Consider the following 25079-nt stretch of genomic DNA (forward strand, 5'->3'; position numbering starts at 1 on the left):
AGCATGAGAGAGAGAAAGAGACAGAGCGAGAAAGAGAGACCATGAGAGAGAGAAAGAGACAGAGCGAGAGAGCAAGAGAGAGAGAGAGAGAGAGAGAGAGAGAGAGCGAGAGGAAACAGAGGCACGCGAGGGAGGAAGCGTCTCTGGGAGGAGATAAGGGCCAGCGCGCTGCATTGTGCACATGGCCCTGCCGCTGATGGTAATCCCTCTGACAGAGGAAGCCAGCCTCCACTATCAGCAGCCAATTACACCACACTGCCCAGAGGACAACAGAGCAGAACAGATAGAGAGAGAGAGAGAGAGAGAGGGAGGGAGAAGAGAGCGAGGGAGAGGAGAGAAAGGAGAGGGACAGAAGGAGCTATTGAGGGTCAGGACAGGAAATGAGAGGAGAGCTCTCAATGAGAGGAGGGCTGTGAAAGATGGAGAAATAAAGAAAGAAAGACACAAAGACCGAACGAGGCAAGAAAGCGCGAGAGAGAGAGAGAGAGAGCGGGGGGAAAGAGAGTGAGATGGGTAAATGGACAATTTCTTCCTCCGGGTTGTACAGAGCAGAAGAAAATAGGAAGGAAAAGAAGGGGGGAGACATTGATGCGTTGAGACCAGCGGATGATGAGAGACAGAGAGAGAGAAGGAGGGATAGGAAGAGGATGAGAGCAGATTGGAGAGGAGAGTCTTGGGCTGTGAGGATGAGTGCAGCCAGTGTGTTCCCAGAGAGCCTGACGCCACTGGGTAATGCCCATGTCAGATAGGCCGAGAGGAGGAACACATTCCAGGGCCGCTGTCTTTATCACGGCACATCTGTTCTCTGTTCCCTTTCTGCCGTCTTCAGAGTCCTCCAGCCCCACACACGAACACACACACACACAAACACACACACACACACACACACACACACACACAACACACAGTCAGCATGCAGAGTTATACACACACACAGAAACACACACACACACACACAGAAACACACACACACAGTCAGCATGCACAGAGTCACACAAACACACACACCATGCACAGTCACACAAACAAACACACACAGTCAGCATGCAGAGTCATACAAACAAACTCTCACACACACACACACACACACGGCCAACAGGCAAAGATACCCACTCATACAGACACAGACACGTACACACACACCATGACACACATCATCTAGCCATCATAACCCAAACAACACATAGCTACAGGCCATCTGAAAGCCTTGTAGGAATGTTGTGAATGCATAGGAAATGACGACTAACTCAAACTCGCTTCTAACTTTTAGCACCTTAGAACACACACACGCACGAGTCTGGAGTGGATAATACATTGAACATGTCCCCCCATGCCAAACACTGGGGACCTATCCAACTCTGACGCTGAACAGCACAACATTATCAGCATACAAAAACACACACTGACTCAAACCAGCTGTCTTTTCTGATGGCTCTATCGGAGTCATGCATAGGTGTGTTTATGGACGGATGCGTGCGTATCTGTGGTAGAGACTGCAGCACAGCGCATGGGACTGGTGTGGTGAACACACACACACACACACACACAAACACACACATGAACACACTGCTGGTGTTACCATGGGAGAGGGGGGCGGGGAGGCCTCATGGGCATCCTCTTTGATAGCGTCCTGATGGGGACACAGGATTGGGCAGGGTTAGGGGGGAGGGGCGGGGTGAGGGTGAGGTGAGGAGATGAGATGAAGAGATGAGAGGAAGAGATACAGAAGGGAGAGGAAAAACACACACTAATTTACACACACACACACACACACACACACACACACACACACACACACACACACACACACACACACACACACACACACACACACACACAAACAAACGAGGCCAGAGAGTAAAGATGAACATGCTGGCAAAAGCAGGTCTATGAATCTGTAGTGCTGACACACTCACCAATGAGTGGCCTCGCCAATGAACATGTGACAAGTGGGCACAGAACCAAACTTGCGCAAGAACCGTTTCTATTTTGTTTGAGTTTTACTCTTTCTACCATGCTACACACATTTAACCAACAGCTTTCAACAGAAAAGTGAAACATACAACAAAAAATAAGTCATGATAAAATATGAAAGACCAATTCAGTTCCTTTTAATGGTGTCAATTAATGGTTACAGGTTATTGCCTGGTTGGTTAACAGTCTGTTTTAGTAAGTCTGTGCTGGGCCTGGGGCACTGCCTGAGGTCTGGGTGGGCTAGGTACTTACGAGTCCATTGGGGTCCTTGTGAAAGCCGGCTTTAGTGGGTGGGCGGGATGGAGGGGCATGGTGGGTAATGGCAGAGTAATGCCTCGGCAGGTGATAGACATGGTGGGGGAAATATGGCTGAGGGGGCCAAGGAGAGAGGGTCAGTGATGGCAAGAGGGAGAGAGAGAGAGAGAGAGAGAAAGAGAGAGAGAGAGGGAGAGAGAGAGATAGATAAATAAAGAGAGAGAGAGAGGGAGAGAAAGAGAGAGAAAGACATAATTTTCTGGTAACGTATTTACTTTCTTGTTTTGTTTTATTTATTCATTTACTTTTATCTTTTATTTTTCCCTTAATGCTGATCTCTCTGTGTGTGTATGTGTGTGTGTGTGTGTGTGTGTGTGTGTCTGTGTGTGTGTGTGTGTTGCCATCACTATTGTTGTAATCACTAATGTTGTATTGAATGTATTGAGTGCTTTGGCAACAATGTATCGCGCATTCATGCCAATAAAGCCAATTGAAATTGAAATTGAGAGAGAGAAAGAAAGAGAGACAGAAAGAAAGAGAGAGAAAGAGAGAGACAAAGGGAGAGATAGATACACTGACCAGCCACTGAGGAGGTGTAAATAAACACAGTGAATGAACACATACACAAATAAAGAAACACCCACAAGTTAAAATACGACTAAATCATAAAGTTAAAATGGTCACAGGGAAACGGATGTTTCACTAACTGCACCCAAATCACACTTTAAAAACATCAAAACAACGTAATGTTTAAAATGGGCTGCTGTGTACATAAATGGGTTCCAAATGTTTTTCAAGATGTGGCACAAAGCAAGTGTCACACGGTTCCACCTACTGCATGGCTCTTCTGAAAAACAGCCAGCCTACTCTCATGTCCTGTTTGTAGTTCCAGCTGAACAGAAACTAAAATATCCAACCAAGACCTCATCAAGAAGGAGGGATCATTTTGGTTGGATGTGCATTCAGGCAAATATTTGGGCACTCCTACTGCCTCAGTCAACTTGGGTTAAAATCAGATAAGTTGTTTTAGCTGTGCGTACTTCAGGTGAGTGTATGAAAAATTGGATACAAAAAAAAAAAAGACCCTCCACCTGTCAGTATAAATGTGTCTCTCCGAGCTCCAGCTCTCCATCTGGGCGTGCTGGGGAGGGCTCTGTGCCCCCCAGGGTTTCTGGGGACACAGGCTGTGGCTTTGGGCAGGTTGGGAGGTTATGGATGACTGAGGCTGAGGGATGACTCACGCTGATTTTGTGTGTGTGTGTGTGTGTGTGTGTGTGTGTGTGTGTGTGTGTGTGTGTGTGTGTGTGTTTGCTGTGTGGTTCTGACGGTCAGCATATGTGGAGTTGGTGTGTATTTGTGTGATAGATGAAACTTTGCAATGTAAATGTCTAGTTTTAGTATAAGCGTTCATTTGCCTCGTCTTAGTATGTCTCTGTATGTATTTCAGCGTTGAACTTCACCCTGTCCAATATGGACTGCCAAGAGTCAGTTGTTGCCAGCACAGACGCGCTCTGTTGTATTCTGTGTGTGTGTGTGCGGGCATGTGTGCGAATGTGTGCATGTGTGTATGTGTGTGGGTGTGTGTCTGTCTGTATGGTCTATTGTATTATGTGTGTTTTCTGTGTGTGTGTGTGTGTGTGTGTGTATTCTGCGTGTGTGTTGTTGTATGTGTGTGAGGCAGTGCCGTGTGCTCACCCTGTTGTAGAAGGGGTGCTGTGGGCCGGTGAGGCCGCTGTAGTAGCTGCTGTGGTGCTGCGGGGGCATCGGCCCAGCGGGGGGGAAGGGCCCGGGCACGGAGCCTCCGGGGGAGCAGGCTGGGCCGTGCTGGCCGAACGCAGACGCCCCGCTGCGAGCAGAGACCTCCTGCAGGGGCAGTGTGGGATAGCCCATTCCTCCAACGTGCATCTGCTCCCTGGCATCACGGACATCTGAGGGGCAAAGACAGACAGACAGAGAGAGAGGAAGAGAAAAGGAGAAAAGAAAAAGAGACGTTTCAACTCTGAAGTTTGATCATAATCTTGGCCTTCACTATTAAAGCACTCCCACGCATACCTAACGGCAGCCAAAGACATCAGAACATATTTGGACCATTTGTCATAAGCTAAACACAAAACTCAAAAAGGCCAAAAGATGCCACTTCTGTGAAACATAAACAAATATCTCCCATGCTCAGAGAAAATTCCACGTCATAATGGGGAAAGCAAGTTGCCAAGAGTCAGCCTCAGTCTGAGACACTGACTTGCTTTGCCTTTAATGATCTTACAAGCTTTGAGGTTGAGGAGCGAAAAGGGACTTTGAGAGAGTGTGCTGTGGCCGGGGGAGCCTATCATGGTGCCTCTCATGTCCCCCTGGGGTACACATCACACGCTACAGCTAAGCATCGCTAAAACAAACACACACACACACAGCACTGCTCGTCACAAAAACACATTGTTAAGAGTAAAATGCACATCTTGCACAAGAAACGAAAAATAAAACAGGGGTTTAGTTTAGTTTTCACCGTCACTGGACAGTGTCTGTCAAAAAGTTTAGAGTGTAGAGCTATGGAATATGTTAGTAGTGTCTCGACTGTAGGGCAGTTACAGAGTTGTACTACATGCAGGCACTGCATAGGATCTGTTTTTAATGGCCACACGTGTACGTCAGGTCTGTTGGCACACAGAGTTGTATTGAAGGGGTTTGGTAAGTTGTAGGTAATAAGGTGGCGGCAAAACTACGGTAGGCCATGCAGCTAGGCGTGGGCTGACCTGCAATGATCTCCCGGAGTTTGGGGTCCAGGTTGACAGTGCAGGGCAGGAACATCTCCACATCGCGCACCGTCAGGACCGGTGTCCGTGATGACAGGAACACCTCGAAGCTACGGATGTCACCATCGATCTCCAGCAGCGGCTCCACGTCTTTGGTGGTCGGGACGTTCTTTGAGATTCTGAGGAAAAAGGAACCATGTAGCAGCACATGCAATATTGTTAATATTCATGCAAGTTGATACTGAGACTCTCATTATCTTCTCAGATAAACTTCAAATGGAATATATAACAATCCCTACATATTTCACAGGCTGTCGTATTAGTAATCGACACAGCAAACCTGAAAACTATGGGTTTAAAAACAACTCCGACGCACCCCTCTAACAAGAACGTTATCATCATTTATTTATGTGTTTATTTATGACAACAAAACTAACGGCCTGGTGGGAAGTGAGGAACGCAGCGTTTAGCTCCTCTAATGGTGCCACTGAAAGGCATTCTCACACTCCACAGACACGCACTAGAGAAAACAGCGTACTGCTAAACATCATCAATTATTCGCACCTTACCGAGACTCGCTACTTCAAAACACGGAGTGCGTTTGATACCCCCCCTCTATTTGGCTGCAACTCGGAATGCACGTCGGGAAAGAAAAATTAGATGCTCAGAGATTAATGACTTCCTATGCCAATTCATCTTTCAGTGCGTGGGAGGCCCTTTCAGATAAATCGGCGACATGCTAGATCTTTTTTTCTTTTTTTGTTTGTTTTCGTTTTGTCCATTTTCCGCTCTCCCTGGCTCTCAGATTGTAGTTGCACTGTGTGCCGTACTCCTCCTCCGCAATCTCTACATCTCGCTGCAGTCTCTGTGAATAATGGGAAACTTGCTACCGGGAGTTGTGGGGTGGGGGATTTCCCATCTCTTTCTGCCATCCCCATTTTATTCCTCTCATTCCTCTCTGAGACTTTGGTTCTGAACAAGGACACAGGCACGTGAATTTTAAATCTGAGACGCGGACAGGCACTGGAGTAAAATGGACACATGGAACATAGTTGTAGGTATTTTTAATGTTGCCAGAGTAACAGAAACACAAGGTCCTGGGTGTTAAACCAAATGAACACGACGTTCATATAACTTTAGTGACTTTATTCACGTTCAGAACAGGACAACTCCCTAGCTACCATTCTCATGGCGCCCGGTCAACAACTGAATACCTTCAAAACACCGCGCATGCGTAGATGCGTCCCCAGGGTCAAAAGCTAAAACACAATGAGGGAATATACAAGGTAACACTGGGTTCTACACATTTCATGTTGCTGGAGTGACAGGAACACAGGAACCTAGGTTCTAAGTATTCTTTGTAGCAGAGGGAGGCTGAGCTCCAGTCTTGGCAGGGCCCCCTGGGAAGGCGGTTTTGGCGTAATCGGATTTGGGAGGGTGAAATTTGCAGGATTTGGGAGGAGAGGAGTTGACACAACAGCAGACTCAGATCTGCTGATGCCCAGCTGAGGTGGATTCTCCTGAGTAAACAAACAAGTGTGTGTGTGTGTGTGTGTGTTTGCGTGTGTTGGAGGGTGAGCTAACTAGCTACCGCCTGCCTGTAAACACTGTCACAGCCAGACTCCTGTAATCTCATCATACACCGTACAAAAAACATTTCTGGCAGCACAAACAGGCTTGCAAGTGTCTGAAGTACAGGAGCCCTTACTTTGCAAATGAATTAGTTCACCATACTTCCACCTGCAACCTCTACCATCTCAACTCAACTTTGTCATGCTGAAAGCATCACTCACTAATAAACTCAACTTTGTCATGCTGAAAGCATCACTCACTGATGAACGCTGCTTTGTCATGCTGGCCGCATCGCTCACTTTCTTCATAAACGCCTCAGGAAAATATTTTGTAATGTTTTTTAGATAGTCTTCTAGAACGTGGTGGGTCACGACCCACTTTTGGAATCATTCTGAAACAGTGCTTTTATTTTTAAATGGAAAAAAACGTTGGAGGCTTTGCGGTTCTCATGCCTCAATCACAAAGGGACAAGAGAGTTGTTGGAAAGAGACTGCATAGGCGGCAGAGGCAAAGCCTACTACTGTATGAAAGGACAGTTCAAAGTGTCAGCTTGAGTAGTGCTGTAACATGAGTGGGGTGAGCTTTGGCTTACTAGCTGTCTACAGGGAAGCCACTGGTGGGCTAGCTGAATCTTTTTGTTGAAATTCATAACATTCAAAAACATTTAGGTAATTAATGTAGTTGTATTGCGTGGTAACATATTTTACATATAAGCAAGTGACTGAGATTATTAAGCAATTTTGTGTGTGTGTGTGTGTGTGGGGGGGGGAGGTCAAAATGTTGTATTAGGAGCTTATTTCATGAAGAATGTAACGTGAAGTTTGAATCGTTAAGTTGGGTAAAAGGTGAAGCAAATAGTCCCCAAATAACTCAACAGTAAGGTAAAAGAAGAATATGTTTATACATTTTTATTATAATAAATATATGTTTACGCTCACATAGCCTTCAGTGCGCGTCCGGTTTGTCCAGTCAGGATTTATTTTCTGATACTGCCTGGCGGACTATACATCATCTCTTACATATTTAAATGTTTATTTTATGATTTTTGTTTTTGGGTGGCAACCTAATGACCATGGGAAACTGTGGGTCCCAAGGCCAGACCAGTCGAGGAGCACTGTTCTAGAATATCTCTGACGCTCCGGTGCAGCACAGAGCAGACGAAGGTAGTATAGGCCAGTGTGGAGCGGGTGTGAAAGGAGAGCAGCTGTTGGCTGGGATGGACAAAGGCCCACACTGTGCTCGCTGGTCAGGGGGTCAGTGCAGGAGGCTGCATTAATAGTCAGCTGACCTTTCACATGAGCGCCATTAGGTGGACGGGAGAGCACAAGAAAGCTGCTCTGTGTAAGAGAGCGTGAGTGTGTGCGTGTAAGTGAGTGTGTGTGTGTGTGTGTGTGTGTGTGAGAGAGTGACAGAAAGCGCAAGGGAGAGTGAGAGAGTGGTGTTACAGAGGTGCTTGAGGGCAGAAACAGATGCGACAATCTTTCCCATCAGAAAGAATGCATCAGTTTAGAGATGTACACAAATAGGCTCAATGTCCTAGATAATCTTCATACCTTCACACACACACACACACACACACACACACACACACACAAACAGAGGGAGGGTGGGAGGGAGGGAGAGAGAGAGAGAGAAACTAAAAGAGAAATCAATGCAAAAATATGGCACATAAAGACCTATAAAAACATTCTCATGCAGAAATATACATAAACACACACATGAAGACAAACACCTGGCCTCTACAGTGACAGGAGCGCGAGGGCATGAATTTGGGTTTATTTCCCATGTGCTAGATTAGGCTGCACGCAGGCCATTTAGATGGTCCAGCTGGACTTGTTTATTTGTTTAAGTGTGTGTGTGTGTGTGTGTGTGTGTGTGTGTGTGTGTGTGTGTGTGTGTGTGTGTCTGTCTGCGAGTAAAGGCACGAATACTGTACAAACAGGAGCCAGTTCTGAGAGCTTCCCTAGAAACTGGCCTTCTTCCCATCACAGACTTGCAACATATTTCACATTCCACTAAACACTTCTAATAAACAGCAAAGACAAAATGCATTCTAAGAATACAACACATCACAATATCAACTCCAAAAATGGACAAAGAAAAACAACTGTATGGACTATATCCTGTGAAGCTACTGTGGCTATTTAATGTCAGTATTCTCCTGTATATCCTGTGTGTCCAGGGTTGGGAAGGTTACTTTTGATATGTAATCGATTACAGATTACAAGTTTGATTACATTTTGAATGGCAGGCAAGAGGCTAAAGAAATTCCAGATCAATAATGAGATTGCATCGTGCCAAATCAACAAAGCCTGTTTAGACGGTGTAAAGATGCAAAGCAACATAATTAATGTTTTATTCGTCATATAAGGGTAAAAGCTTTTTACAGAAAATAATACATTCAGATGAAACCCCTTTGTAAATCACCAACGTTTTTATAAGTAACTGTAATTTAGTTACATATTTTTTTCTCAGTGACTGTAACTGTACAATTACATTTATTTTGAAATTTAAAGACACAACTCTGTTACAAGTAACTAGTTACTCCCCAACCCTGAATGTGTCTATCTGAAACCCTAGAGAAAGCTGGGGGGTATTCCTCGTACGTGGTTCAACTAAATTGATCAAATGTCCTATTAGCCAGTTTAAATTAACGAGATGATTGAGGATAGGCTATCTCGGTTCCTCCAAGGCTGATCCGCGCTCAAAAATGTTGTTAAATCAAACCAGACTTCACTTATCAGGATAATTGCCCATGCCCACCCTACTTCAAAGGGGGAAGGAAGGATCACCAAAACCATGATTTTCTAACGGTACAATGGCTACTAAACTTAAAGAAAGAGCTTCCTTTTTCTCTGCTAGTGAGCAGAAGATAATAATGAACCATTATAACGAATACAAGACCATAATCATGGCAAAATCCAACTCCGCCACCACTGCAAAAGCAATGCAAGAACGTGGCAAAATATCGCGACAAGTTAGATGCATACGTAAGTGTTGGGAAAATGTATAGGCTAATTTTAAGTGCCTCATTACCCTAATCAATCAGATCATATTTATTAAAATGTGCATGATGGCAGAAGGCTTAATGGAATGAATCATCGAATGAGACCTTGCTAGCGAAAATAATGATTTCAACAAACTGTTTATACATATGTATACATAGATGACCATATAGAGGTAGGGGTTTAAATATGTGTACGAATCTGTGTACGGGCGGATCACTGTGTACTGTATGTATGTATTAAGACATACAGACAGTCGTACAGGGGTTAGAGGAGTAGTTTAGTAATTGGAAGGTTGCTAGTTCGATAAGGTTGTAAGTGTCCTTCTTCATATTTGATTAATTCATTATTATTTTCATTAAATGGTGAAATATTGAATAACTCAATTACCTGCAATTCCATTAAAGCCCTCTTTGATTGCATTTACTCGGACATGGCCAGGAAATGTAATGAACAGATCCATACATTTCTTAAGCGCTAAATAAACGTACGAATATGATGTGATAATGGATCTTGGCGATCTCAAAGAACTCTCTCCCTATAAAACGCTAATCTAACTAATATCGCTCCTTCGTCAATGGGATCTCTGAGGAAGGGAGCTGCCATTTTTTTCCCGGGGGATTGACAAGCTTATCCAGCTCACTTAAGTTGTTAGCCTGCGCTGGAGCAGGTTCAATTTTATTGATGTGTTGCTATGGTGATTTGGCCAAAGTTGCTTAGTGGAACCGAAAAGGCAGACTTATGTTATCTTACTCTGAAAATGATCTCGGTAACTCGCTAAACGAGGTACGCGGAATAGGGCCTATGTCACCTGGGATAATGCACACAAACACAGTCTTCTGAAGAAATAATAACAGAAAAAAAATATTAAAAATATAAATATGCTAACAGTGACTAAATGTCTCCAAAGTGAACCCACCTCAGGGGTGGAGAGCTGAGAAGAGTCTTTCTTATTTAGTCTGGCCGTGGCCAGTTGCCTTCAAACCCGACCCCCTCCACACACACACACACACACACACCCCCAACCCCCCCGCCAATCACGCTGATCCAAGCACAACAGCGGACAAAACCGTCCGGAAAACACGCCAGTGTGACGTGGCCATTCCTGTGTCCAGTAGAGCTCAGGCCGGGGCAACCGCACAGCAGCCAAGCGCGTCCGGAGCTGGTGAGGAGGCCGCGGGAGACTTTTGGGGAAGTTAGTCACACCAGTGGGCCTCCTCCTCCTCAATAATGAGTCGCTTCTTTAGTCAGGAGGCCGGACGTATTGCCTCTTCCCGGACCAGAAGAGCTAACAATGAGCTAGCGCTGTGTTTTCGGAACTGTTTCATTTGCCTGCCTGTGTTTCTCACAGCACAAAGAGCCCTATTTACTTCATCAGCTCTTGCCAAAGGGACTCAACCACTTCAAAAAAAGGAAGAAAAAAAACAAGGTTTTTTTTGAGGGGGGAGAAACTTGGCCCAGACATCTAGTCATTTGTACAAATTACTTTTTTTTCTGGGTACATTCTGTGCCTGGGAGATGGAGCGAGATACTTAAATGACACAAAGGCGAAGCTCGTAATCGTGCTCCATCTCGTAACAGCGCTCTGGGAATCAGCGGAATCGGAGGACAAAAAAAAAAGCAGATCCTGCTTTAGGAGAGAAGCCGACATGGAGATAAAAGCACATCAGGACTCCCAGCGTCCCTCTGCTCTGGCGTACAATAGTGCCATTGATCCGGCCTGCATCGCTGAGCCAGGGCTCGCCCAGCATCGGGCCTTCAGCTCGTGGGAGCTCGGAGTGATTCGTCGTGAACGCTAAGCGAACCCAAATCCAGCTGAGCTCTCCACCCAGTCATCCTCCCTGTCCACGTCTCCAGCAAAAACACCTGCCAATCTCCTTCTGGTCCCCACTGCCACCCCGGTATCTGACCAGCCAACTGTGCCCCTCGACTCTGCTTACAGCCTCTCTTCTAACGATGCCAACTGTCAAGGCTTTAGCTGTGCCAATTCTATAAGGGGCACAGAGCGGAGCAGTGTCTGCCCACAGTCAAGCCTCTCTGTGTGAAACACTCATGGCTGGAAAGTTGGGCCTGCTGTGTGTTCTTGCCATGAACATCACTACACTGCTATATGATCCATTACCTTGGAGCTCCTGTACCACAGCCAGCCTCATGTTCCGTCTTCGAAGAAAGTTGTGTCGTTGTGTCACACTCTTGCTGGTTGGCCTTTTTATCCACGCCCAAATATTACCTCAAACCAGACCGAGGTCTATTCAGAGGTCTTTCGAAATCTTTTCAAAACAAATGAGCCCTCGTGATCAATCACTGATCCGCGTCAACAGGGCCCATGGCACGCCAAGTAATGGAACACAGGCCGGGCCGATAACAAAGCACAACAACATCAGAGATGAAACGGCCTCAGCGAAAGTTCACGTTCCTATGTCCTCCGCACAATGATTCAATTAATCTGACCGGAGACCTTTCCAGCCCAACAACTTAAATGAGCACAGACTCGACCAACGCCAGGCCAACAGTCTTGATTTAAAAGGCAGTGCTTTGGTCGGCCTTCACTGGACCGACGTGGCTGAGTGGTAATGGGACTAGGCACCTCAGACATAACAAACAGTCAGAGGTGATGCCTGAGCTGTGGCATGGCTGACACTGTATGTGTAGTCCAACAACCAGCACATTTCCTCCGACCAGAGGCTGGAGGGGACTCAGGAACTGTTTGGCCCTCTCCAGGTAAATAGAAGCCATACTGGAGGAAATGAGTTATAAAAAAAAGAAAACATGAGCGTGTGGCATCCAGCCGATCTGTACCACATCAGGAAAAGAGCCAATCCAGAGTCAGCCGCTTGGAAGGGATGTCTCTGGGGAGAGAGATGGAGACAGAGGCAGAGGCAGAGGCAGAGGCAGAGAGAGAGAGAGAGAGAGAGAGCGAGAGGAAGTGTGTGAAGCCTGACTCACTTATCCTGTTTGAGATACAAACTGAACTCAGACAAACTTCACGACATGGTTTCCCTCAAAACAGCTGTGCAGAAACAACACCCACCAGAAGCTGTGCTTTTACTAGCGAAAGTGTCCAACATCCAGGCTCAAAGAACAGCTTCCAGCACAGCCTTCGACACAACCCTACTAGGCCTTTTGTCCACTTCCGTTCAAATGTTCCCTCTCTGCCTCTCCCTCTCCCTCCCACCCTCTCTCTCTCTAGGAATTGTTCTTCCATCCTTTATCCTCCACCCATAGAGCCGTGTGCCACTTTGACCTCCGGTGACCTCTGCAGTCGCCTGTATTCTCCTCAGTTCCGAGCGGTGTCCGGCTGCCGGGGGTGGTGGGGTGGGGGGGGTCATGGCGACTGACAGGATGATGAGCTCCAGTGTCCCTTTGGAAAGGTCATCGCCGACCCCGTGCCGACCCACCAGGCTATTTATACCACCTCAACCTTTTACCGTTCCCACACACGCACACACAACCAAACACACACAAAGACACACACACATATGTGTGTGGTTTCAAAACTGATGCGTTGGAACAATGTCTCCATTTCAACAGATATACACTAAAAAGGACTTCGCCTTTGATATGGGTTGAAAACACAGAGTTGAGTATGGAATGGACACATATACAGTGCCACTTGAAAGTATGTGAACCCCTTGAGCACTTAAGCGTTTTCTGTTGTTTTACCATGATTTTTCATTTTTTTATCACCAATTTTCCATAGATGAAATGTCAGGTTCATGTTTATCATTTGCATGTACTTGTTTAGAGGAAATTGTTTGAGTACCCAAAAAACTACATGAAACATGGAATTAGTCCATTTCAAAAGTAAGTGAACCCCCAGCTGAATTGATAAAGTCTAGCAGGTAACAGATTCAGTGCAACTTATTTGGGTGATTAATTAGTCAATTGAGCAAACCGATCATCTGAGACATCCTTAGGGAAAGGTTTGGGCAACACAGATTAAAAGAGAGAGGGAACCAACCAAACTACTGTAGTGCCAAGGTGTACCCACACAGATCAACAATGCCGAGAGGAAACGAGATATCCGAGAACATCAGGAAGAAGGTACTGACAGCCCATCAGTCTTGGGAAAGCTATAAGACCATCTCCAAAAGATTCCAGCTCCATCCATCCATCCAAGACAAATCATTTTGAAATGGAGGGCATTCAACATGACCGCATCTCTGCCTAGAAGTGGACGCCCATCAAGACCATCACCAAGAAGCACCAGAAGAAGAATAAATCAGGTAAAAGTCAACCCACACATCACCTCTAAAGAGTTTCGGACCTCTCTGGCAGCATCTGGGGTAAATGTACATGGGTCTACAATCAGACGAAAATTGTTGGTTTTGATCTTGACAAAATAATTCTATCTCGGACTCATCTGTCCAAAGAAGGGACTTCCAGAAGGCCTTTGGTTTATCCAAGTGCTCTCGGGCAAAGTTGAAACGGGCAGTTTTGTTCTTTCTTGAGAGCAGAGGCTTCCTTCTAGCAACCCGATCATGAATGTCATGTCTATTCAATTTTCGTCTGATTGTAGACCCATGTACATTTACCCCAGATGCTGCCAGAGAGGTCTGAAACTCTTTAGAGGTGATGTGTGGGTTGAATTTTACCTGATTTATTCTTCTTCTGGTGCTTCTTGGTGATGGTCTTGATGGGCGTCCACTTCTAGGCAGAGATGCGGTCATTTTGAATGCCCTCCATTTCTAAATTATTTGTCTTGGATAGATGGATGGAGCTGGAATCTTTTGGAGATGGTCTTATAGCTTTCCCAAGACTGATGGGCTGTCAGAACCTTCTTCCTGATGTTCTCGGATTTCTCGTTTCCTTTCGGCATTGTTGATCTGTGTGGGTACACCTTGGCACTACAGTAGTTTGGTTAGTTTCCTCTCTCTTTTAATCTGTGTTGCCCAAACCTTTCCCTAAGGATGTCTCAGATGATCGGTTTGCTTAATTGACTAATTAAGCACCCAAATAAGTTTCACTGAATCTGTTACCTGCTTGACTTTACCAATTCAGCTGTGGGTTCACTTACTTTTGAAATGGACTAATTCCGTGTTTCATGTAGTCTTTTGGCTACTCAAACAATTCCCTCTAAAAAAAGTACATGCTAATGATAAACATAAACCTGACATTCCTTCTATGGAAAATTGGTGATGAAAAAAATGAAAAATCATGGTAAAACAACAGAAAACTCCTAAGTGGTCAAGGGGTTCACATACTTTAAAGTGGCACTGTACTTACACAAAAACATATGTGCACATGCAAACACACATACACACACCTTTCATCTCTTCAGAAGTCAGATAATTATATAAATATACAAACTTATATATTGATTACATTTAGTGAAATACGAATATGAGCTAATTAAGCTTAAATACCCCATACAAATGAATAGCATAATTATATGCCTTGATATAAGGGTCTTATAATCCATTAGGGAATGTTAATCATGTATTTCAAAATTAGTGAAACCACCTAAAATGCACTCATTTGATTCTGAATTAATAACATTTCCAGCTCTTTTGTTTTGTAGTGAAACTTGAAAACAGCATGTGCCAGATCTTGCTTCAAATCTTTTAATCCTTTCAGCGCTGCGGTGAGAGAGAGCGAGAAAAAGAGAGAGAGAGAGAGAGAGAGAGAGAAAGGAAGAGTGCTTGCAGCAAGATCTGCAAAACATGGGACAAAAGGACTGCCTTTTTTCCAGCCAATAACATTTGATCTCTGTGGCCATGGCAGTGTTGCTGGCATTTTCAGTTTGTTAAAGAACTATATGCACACAAACACACACACACGCAAGCATGCACGCACGCACTCCCGCACTCAAACACGCACACACACCTTCATGGTCTCAGTATACCTGCCTACCTGGTCTGGACCTCAAGATCAACTAGATGATGGGCTGCTATACCTGCACCAACCTGAGTAGATGATGAAAGAGCTCATCTAAATTCAGCAGAACAGAGGGGCCGTAGCCTTCAGTCAGCTGTGGATGCCAAACCCTGATAAGTAATTGCTTGTGTGCCATGTCAAATTCACTCATCAGATCATCCACAATCAGCCCTCTCACATTCCCACAGTCAGGGCAGGAAACGTTTTGAGACCTTTGGCAACCAGAAGAGCTTCCGCTCGGGACATGAGAGGAATGGCACTAAAAAAAAAAAAAAAAAAAGAAATCACACCATCGTAATGACATTCGATCAGCTCCCCTTCTCTCCTTGTCGCTCTGCATCCGCTGGTTTTCTCATTCTCTCCTCCAGACGGCCTTCTGTTGGCCTGTCGGCTAGCCCCCTCTCTTGCTCTCTCCTCACGCCCTTCCCCTTCTGCGCCGCCTTATCCATCTGGAGGTCACGCTGTTTGTCACGGACACTGTGTGCACCCAATAAAGCCTTGCCCGTCCTCGATAGCCTCGGCTCTATTGGGAAATAGATGGGTTTCTAGGCGCCTTATCACTCCTAGGGCTTTGGTGGGGGGGGACGGGGACTTGGTGCACAAATAAAAGGCTGTAGGCTATTAAATTACAAGTTTACTTCTCCTACCAAACAGCTCAAGAAGGGATCGGGCAGCCGGGCACAATAGCCTGCCTCTAAAGAGAGAGAATTGAGAGAGAGGGGGATGAAAAAAACAACAACACAACATCTTGGTTGTTAGCTGCCGGCAGCCGAGATTTCACAGACAAACTCACTTCGTGACGGAACTGCTTATGAACAGTGCAACAGACCGCGAGAAGGAGGGATGAAGAAAGGAGTCACGAAACAAGGGTGCCAAAGTTCAAAAGTATTTAACACTTGGCAAAGGGAGGGAGGGGGGGAGGGGGGCGAGATGACATTGTTGTTCCCATTCTGAAGAGCATTATTTAAGAGCTTATTAAGACTCCCATCACAAAAGGGAATTCGACAAAAAACACGCTGCACAAAAAGGCTTTCATCTCCACCCAGCAAAAAAATGTAATTGCTACCAAATTACTATAAATTGTACCAATTAAAGTAATCCTGAATGAGCAGTGTGTCATCTTAATGTTTCAGTACTTAGCAGAAGAGTCCTCCTAATTAGCAGCAATTGCCTCAAAAAAGAGAAAAAAAATGAATGCATTCATTTCGAGTGTCATTAGCGAGAAGTTTCCAGCGTCGGGCGGAAACGTCGGCAAAGCCGGTTTCAGGCAGGCCTTCTGTGAGAAGCGGATTGTTTCCGGGGAGATGAATAGAGGAGCTGCTGATAATGACAGAGGGCATTGTGGGAGACGAGAGCCCTCTGTGGAGGGAGACACAGGGAGGAGGCCAGGGGAGCAACAGTCCCCCGATGGTGGCAATTCCTCAGCTCGCTGTCGGAGGAAAGCTGGGACCATCGGTGTACGATGGAGGAAAGGGGCTTAGAAAAGACAGGTGGAGTGATGTAGGCGGAGGATGAAGGTGTTGAGATTTTATAATCTTTTTCACTTGTCTTTGTACGTTGTCTCAACTGAAAGTATTGAAAGAGTTCCAGAGTGGACCAGTGCCAAATAGGTATGTATGGATGGAGAGGAGGGTGAAGATGCAGAGATTGTGTCTTTCCTTCTTTCCTCTCATTTTTTTCTCCCACATTGTGTCATGCAACTCTGAGGACTACAGGCTCAGATTTCCCCCCTCAGTCTACAGTGTTACAATCCAGACCAATTTGGTGGAGAACAGAGCAATGGTGTTGTCCAGTTAGCTGTGTGAGGGAGAGCCACAGGCCAGTACTGAGGCCTGGAAGGAGGTGTTGAAGGGGTGGACGTGATGCCTCTCACTCTCTCTCTCTCTCTCTCTCTCGCTCTCTCATTTTCTGTGTTAGATGCTGCTTCCTGTTTTGGAGTGCAAGGCGGGCCCCTTTCTCTCTCTCACTCTCTATCTAATTAATTAAAGTGGGTCCTGCTGTAGTGGAATATGGTGTGTGTGTGTGTGTGTGTGTGTGTGAGTGTGCGTGTGTGTGAGTGTGCGTGTGTGTGTATACTCACTTGTGTGCTTGTTTGCGAGTGTGTGTGTGTGTGTGTGTATGTTTGAGGTGTTATCAGTGCTCTGGTTCAGGTTTTGGCCAGGGTGGGTGCTGGCACAGACCAGGACACCAGATGCCCGAGCAGCACCGGCTCGGCAGGCCGCGCCACTCCTGCACGCTAAAAGCGGAGTGCGGCACCCGAAATAACCTCCCCAGGGACCTGACTCCGCTCAAAACTTACCCATGGATCACAGCCGCCAGCAGCCAGAAATCTGCCCTCACCTCCTCCCCGACCGGCCCGCTAATGTGCTCAGCTTATGGGCTTCCGCTGCCTGCTACCCCATTCTGACCGGCCCTCCATGCTCGCTCTCGCAGTGGGCTCAACGGAGATAATCTTAGGCATTTTTTCTCATGTCTTTTTTTTTTTAAAGCGATAAAACCACGAGACTTGAGGCACGACTTCTTGCTTGTTCCAGAACAGGGTACTCTTTCGATTCGAAACCTTTTCACATGGAGAATGTTTCTATAAACATAGAACTAAACATTTAAAACTAAACAGATTCGAGAAAAAAAGCACCCAATGTGAAATTCAAAAGTAGAGTTTCATTCTGAGGGTGGTGGGAGAATAAAACAACATGTTCACATAGTGTTTCGGAGTTCTTTTTTTATGCGGCTGTTGCTGCTAGCTGCCTCCATCCATGAATAAAGAGCTGGGCCTATAAACACGTTCTGTTTGTTTTTGTTTTTAATTTGTCTAAGCACATTAAGGGCAGAGGGGCCCTGGGCAGGATTGGCGTGGCTACTGATGAGCAATTTGTCATATTTTTTCCCTCTGAGTGGTGAAGAAGGAGGAGGAAGAGGAGGCTGCGGTGGAGGGGCTTAGGACTGGGCCCCTATGTCCCCAGAGGACACTGCCACCTTTGTGCTCCATGTTAACCCTACACCACACACACACACACACACACACACACACACACACACACACACACACACACACACACACACACACACTTCACGTGCTCTCTGTTAATCATTGTGAAATTATTAAGAGGCTGATTATTAGCAGCTTAGCAGCACGGCTGATTAAAACGAGGTGAACTTTTCTCCTACTTTCCGAGGATTGGACCTCTGAGTTAATCTGCAGATGAGAACTGCAGAAATGAGGAAACGAGGACCGGCTACTCTCAGTCAGGAAGAGAGAAAATAGTGGTCTATAGTTGATGTCTCATCTCTTTATATACAGTAGAGTATGGGGTAAAAATGAACATAGGATGTTCCCCTTTTACGCCACGGTGTTGTATTCTCACGCCTGCCTGCGACTGACCAAAAGAGCCCCCGTGGTGTGAATGGCGCCAGCAAAGCGCGCACACACATACGTCAGCCTTCCTTCAAACAGATTAAGGACATCGATAACCGGGCAGACGCAAACATCTGCTGGCTACAAGTGGCCAAGAGCGCCCATCATCACCCCCAAATTCCCCAAACACCACCACCACTACAGTCATGGGGACAGCATGGGGACATTATCATCAGTGAGCCCGAGACCACACATACACACAGATGCCCTATGACTGCACTGCTGACACTGCTGAGAAGACAGGAAGCAAGAGAGGGTGGAAGACAGTAGGAAGGATTCGATCCAGAATGACAGAAACAAAACACAGAATCCCACTCTGGTGACTGCCACAGAGACTGAAACAGAGACTTAAAGAGAGGCCGCTGAAGCTCCTTCTTCCCTCCTCCTTCCAGCGCACCACTGTGGGGGCCGGAGCCAGGGCCAGGGCGGAGTGCGTGACTGATATCGCCTGAGACAGCTGACCTATGGGGGGCTGAGTCAGGGAGGCGGCTGACCTGCGAGGGCCGCTGACTCAGCCTCGGCGGCCGCCAGCAGTGCACTGACATGTCCCTGCTGCAGGCTGCGCCACCGCCAGCGCTCCGCTCCGGCCACAGCATAAAGCAGCCTGTGTGAGCGCCGCTGATGGCCCATCAATCTCCCCAGCCTCCTGGGTCATGGGACTCACAGCAAGGCCACCGAGAGGGTGGGAAGAGAGGGAGAAAGAGAGAGAGAGAGATGTGTGTGCATGTGTGCATGTGAATGTTTGTCAGTGTGAGTCAGTGCATATAAGTGTGTATGTGTGCGTCTATAGCTGTGAGGGTGTGTGTATGTGTGTGTGTATTTGTGTGTGTGTGTGTGTGTGTATATGTGTGTGTATAGCTGTGAAGGTGTGTGTGTGTGAGTGTGTGTGTGTGTATTTAGCTGTGAGTGTGTGTGTGTGTGTGTGTGCGTGAATGCTGTTTACAGGTCAGGTGCCCTTGCTCCCACCCTTGTGGGGTGACGTGCTCCTGATGCGAGCACAGAGTACACAGCACCTCTCGGCTGGAGCCCTGCGCTGTCACTCAGTCCTCTGGTGAAAAGAGCAAGTGCCGCTCACATGACTAATACAGACGAATATAGAAGAGGAGTAGAAGAAAAAGACGAAGAAAGAGCAAAAACGACCCATAGGATAGACCCAGGGAGGGAACGAGTATAACCTTATCACTGAGATCTCTGAAGATACCAAAGGCTTTGAAGTGTCCACGCTTCTGTCCCGTGCTGCCTTCAGTGAAAAACAGCCCCCCCCTCCCCCCGGATAATGTGGAGAAAGAAATGAAGGAGGTGGCAGAAAAGGCTTGACTGGCCTTAACACCACTCGCCAACTCATCCTCCAGTGGAGATGAAACACAAGAGATGAAGTCGCGGCGGAGAACAGGGGTGCGTCTCCGGGGACGAGAGGCAGGCGGGTGAAACAGAGCGCTAAAGGGCACGGCTAAAGGACAGAGCGATAGAGAGATAGAGAAGGAGGGGGTGGAAGGATGGAGCTGCAGAGACAGTAACAGGCATTGACTATCAGGTAAGAAACTGTGTGCACCAAGGAGAAAGGGAGATAGAGAGAAGATGATGAAGAAAGAGAAGGGCAGAGCTGTGGAGGAGAAGGGGCTGGGCTCGGCTAGCCTGGCCGGTGTGACACAAAGCGGCCATGACAGTGTCCAGGCCACAGGGGATGGGAGGAGGGGTGAGTCCCTTTCTTTCTTTCTTTCTTTCGCTCTCTCTCTCTCTCTCTCGTTCTTTCATGCTGCTGTGGTGTGACAGAGAGCAACCTTTTAAAGGCCAAATACTCATGCACAGCAGCCCTTGCCCTGATGGCCCTATCTGCCACACAGACACACACACACACTCATACGTGTGCAAACACACACACACTCACACGAACACACACGTGCAAGCACCTACAAGCCAACACATCAACACTCCCTCACACACTCAAGCATACAAATGCAAATACAAACAACACATGCGCATAGATATTCAGATATAGGCACACACATAAATAAAAACACAAATTGTTTTCAATCGTTTAAAATCTAAAATTATACATACAACTACACACACCTACAGCCCTCTCACACACACCACACACACCACACACACACACACACACACACACACACACACACACACCCACAAATACACGAAACCTCACTCACATCTCTACAGACACAGACAAAAGGCACGCACACGCACACACACACACACACACACACACACACACACACACACACACACACACACACACACACACACACACACACACACACACACACACACACACAAACACACACACAAACAAAGGACCCACGCTATTCCCACACTTCCCAGTTCAAACACAGCCTTTTTGACTGGAGCCAAAAGGACCCTGCTGACTCATGCATCAAGACTGCTCTGATAATCCCTGAGGAATCTTACACCAGCTCCGATAAACAAACAACTCATAAATTAGAGAGAGAGAGATGCACGGTGTGTCTCGAGCATCAATAATAGCGTGCAGGAAAGCAGAAACACAAACAAGAGCCTGATCAATTGTAATTGTGTGGCTGTCATTTCAGAGCATGAAGATGGTGGGTGTGTGCTGCTTAAACACAGCTTCTGGGGAAGAAACAGGCTCACGGTGGGGGAGGATGGGGGGGTCAAACAGAGGGGATCTACTGCCACCTACAGGAGCTAATGGTTTTTGCGTGTATTTGTTTAATGGGTTGGTCATGTTATAACTCAACATTTCAGGCTACAAGATTGTGCTCCTGATTTCTGACACCGCCATTAGCCCAAAGCCTTTGCTCAAGCAGTAAACAGGCGCTTTTACTAAAGCGGGTTTAATGATAAGGCAATGACATTGTGGAGAACTGGGGTGGTATGTAAATACTCAAGAAGCAGGGAAGGGTTCATCACTATGGTTTTCGTTGGTCTTTCTAAAAAAAGAGTGTGTCCATTGCTTTGTAAAGTGCTGTATGTAGTAATTGGTATCAGGGCTTTGCACAATACCCTGAAAAATAATTCTGGGTAGTGGCGCAATAAATAAGACACATGATGTGATCTCATATTTTGATCATGTGATGATTTGCTGGTAAACATTTGATTTGCGCTGCTATTTTCTCCTCCTATGTGATCTACACAACGTGCTGAGTGAAGGCTACTGTAGGCTACTAACCATAGGAGATCATGAGATCGCTCTTATTTAGTCACAAGGGCTACATTATGCTTAGGGACATGTGTATGTTAGTGCTGTTGTGCTGTTGCTGGGACACGGCCTTTACACACACCTGTATTTGAACTAGACATGGTATCGTATGGGGAGTGTGTGTGTGTGTGTGTGTGTGTGTGTGTCCGCATGTAACCACTGACCTCTCGTAGATGGTCTTGAGCGCGACTTGGTCCGTCACACCGTCCGTTTCCTCTAGGAACAGGATGAGCCAGGACGTACGGTACGGCCACTCCTCAGTCAGGTTGATCCAAGACGCCAGCCGGTCCCAGTTGAACACGATCTGATTGGCCCTCAGGAGACGTCCTGTTGAGGGCAGTGAACACGTCATGGACCAGTGAACAATGCTAAGGTCAGTGGTTTCTTCCCAGGACCTTCCATGCCTGTGTTAATTGTTTTAATCAGGCACTGGGACACACAACTAAGTCATATCTTAAGCACTGGGACACACAACTAAGTCATATCTTAAGCCAGGAAAGGCCACACATAATCAGTTGGGAAATGCAGGAAGTGATGATAGAAATCCACTCAAGGGCCAGGCTGAGTTCCTTTGAGGATGACGTTACACCAGACCTCTCCATATTGAATACAGCATACGTGCAGAAGACTCTTGTTGAGTGCTATTAAAATCGTATTAAGTTTACCACGAGGACAAACCTAATTGGAAGGGGTGAAACTGGTGTGATTAGAAACAAAATGGCTTCCATGAGGTACCTGTGACTGATACAATGTTGAGGAGCCTTCTCATAGTCTGAGGGCTGATGTCACTGAACCAGTCTTCGGTCACCAGCAGCTTGGTTAGGTCGAAGGACAGCTGACGCGTGATGGTGCGCTGCATCTGTCTCCTGCGGTACGTGTCCTGCAGTGCAAAGGCACCCGCACACACACACACACACACACACACACACACACACACACACACACACACACACACACACACACACACACACACAAGACATTTAAAACAATGTTCTTGCTTGGAAGGATAAAGATAAGGAGAGCCAAAGGAATTGCTTATCACAATACTCCAGGTAATTATAGGGAATGCGGAAGAGTTGTGTTAATGGTGCATGTCAGCTTTTCGTTAAAAAAAACCTAAGAAAACTCTGATAAGCCTGTAACCTACACTTGACCTACACTTGTTCTGTGTTATAGTCTATAGTTTGTAGAAATGACATCAAGTTCTCCTAAATTATACATTCTGATACTTTCCAAAAACTAATTTAATGCTACATCACTAGGGAATGATGTGTAGCAGGCCAACAATAAGGTGGACACCATCTTTTCATGTGGCTTTGGTCAAAGCCAAAGATGGCCAAAGATGATCAACCATCTTGTGACATGGCCACCCGTGACCCATGCGATGTGCGGTTGCGTGACCCCTACGCCTCGACTCTACTTCCTGTGACCAGGCTCGACCCTGGACACCCTGTTCCCATCGCTCCCTCGCAACACAAGCCCCCTTTTTACTGACCAATTAGCTGACCAGATGATCTGCGGAGTGCGTGTGCGAGAGGGAGTGCCGGGGGAATGTTCGGGGCCCACACACAAACACACACACACACACACACACACACACACACACACACACACACACACTAACACACACACACACACACACACACACACACACACACACACACAGAGGAACCCTGTCTGCTGCCTAAGTTAAGCGGTCATCTCCTTCACATTTCACCAACACTACTTAATAACGGCAGCCTCTGGAACACTTAGGGAGTGTTGAGTTAAAGCTAAAGCGCTTCGAATGATATCTAAACGCCTCCGCCTATTACCCTATTCAAATTACACTCCGCAGAAGGCCTTCTATGCAAGCGCCCCACAGTATCGCTTTTGTTTCACGGACATTCAGTAACCGCCTCGTCATTAACGAGTCCTTCACTCCTCTTCCTTGAAGGTCACCGGTTCGCTGAGGGGCCTACATAAGCAGAGTGTCTGCAGCAGACACGCAGGACGGGTGCCAAGAACGTTGAGGTCCGAACACAATACGGGGAGGAAAAAAAGGGGGCCTGGTCACAAGCTCTCCTACGGCAGGGTATTAAGCTGGCTTTGAACTCCCTAATACCTGCCTTGTGACCGCCAGACTCTGGGGGAGCGTACCGTCACCAATAAAGTGTGCGCTGGTTCCGTGAGAGGGTGGTCCCTGCTTTTATCTCATGGCGAAAGATCGGAGGAGAGGACAGCTCCCCTCACATGCATCGGTGCCCAGGCAGAGCTGGTATTTAAGGGGAGGTGCGGGGGTGGGTGGCAGGGGGGTTTGGGACTAGGCCTTCTGGAAATGTTGTGTGGGAAGGAACGAAAAAAATCAATGACATGGTTGGTACCAGTAAGACCACTGGTAGAGATCTGTTTTTAATTGTGTGTATGATTTGTGTACGAGTGTATGATTTTACAGGAATGCTCTGGGTGGAGACGCCTGGCCCAGGCTCTGGTCGCATGTTTGGGGAAAGAAGGCCTCATCTCACTTCTAGCAATTGGAGTCTCTGCTGAAATGTTTTGAGTATTGTTTTCAATCAATCTTTACAAACAGCAGAATGGGCGACGCGAGGGTGGCGGTAACTGCTACAACACGACCGCCAAACGCCAGCGGAGGAATACTGAGAACAACAACAACAACAACAAAAAAAAGAGAAGAATAACAGTGTCTTAGCATCTACACCCCCAAAAGAGGGCTAAATAAAAAGGCAGATAAATCAGCCACACAAACAAACAGTCCTTTGCGGGGGGAATTGGGGGGGGGGGGCAGAACCACTTAGCCTCCCGTGAGCTTCTCCGGTGCCAGCGTTTTGTCACCGAGACCCACTGCTGCTACACCCTGTCATTAGGCAATGGCAGCGCAGCAGGAAGGATAAACAGACATTAAATCAATTACAGCCACTCCTCTGCAACAGAGCCTAGCGCCATCGTGCCAGCCTCTAACACACACACACACACACACACACACAAATACACACACACACACTTACCAGTGTGTACTGTACAGACTGGAAGAATACAGA

General features: G+C 46.7%; 1 protein-coding gene across 6 annotated transcripts in view; it reads right to left on the reverse strand.

Moving 5' to 3' along the window:
• kidins220a (kinase D-interacting substrate 220a) overlaps positions 1 to 25079 on the reverse strand; it is a 49789-nt gene that overhangs the window by 7574 nt on the left and 17136 nt on the right. For 4 of the 6 annotated variants that reach the window (XM_080850429.1, XM_080850431.1, XM_080850430.1 and 1 more), the window contains 6 exons: positions 22777 to 22921; positions 22206 to 22368; positions 4977 to 5155; positions 3925 to 4157; positions 2227 to 2343; positions 1580 to 1630 (listed from right to left, as the gene is read on the reverse strand). In XM_080850429.1, coding sequence (XP_080706555.1) covers positions 1580 to 1630; positions 2227 to 2343; positions 3925 to 4157; positions 4977 to 5155; positions 22206 to 22368; positions 22777 to 22921 — 888 coding nt within the window. The remainder of the gene's footprint in view (positions 1 to 1579; positions 1631 to 2226; positions 2344 to 3924; positions 4158 to 4976; positions 5156 to 22205; positions 22369 to 22776; positions 22922 to 25079) is intronic. The other 2 variants (XM_080850433.1, XM_080850432.1) reach the window with 1 other exon arrangement.

Source organism: Sprattus sprattus, assembly GCF_963457725.1.
Source record: "Sprattus sprattus genome assembly, chromosome: 13".
In the NCBI taxonomy this organism is placed as follows: Eukaryota; Metazoa; Chordata; class Actinopteri; order Clupeiformes; family Clupeidae; genus Sprattus; species Sprattus sprattus.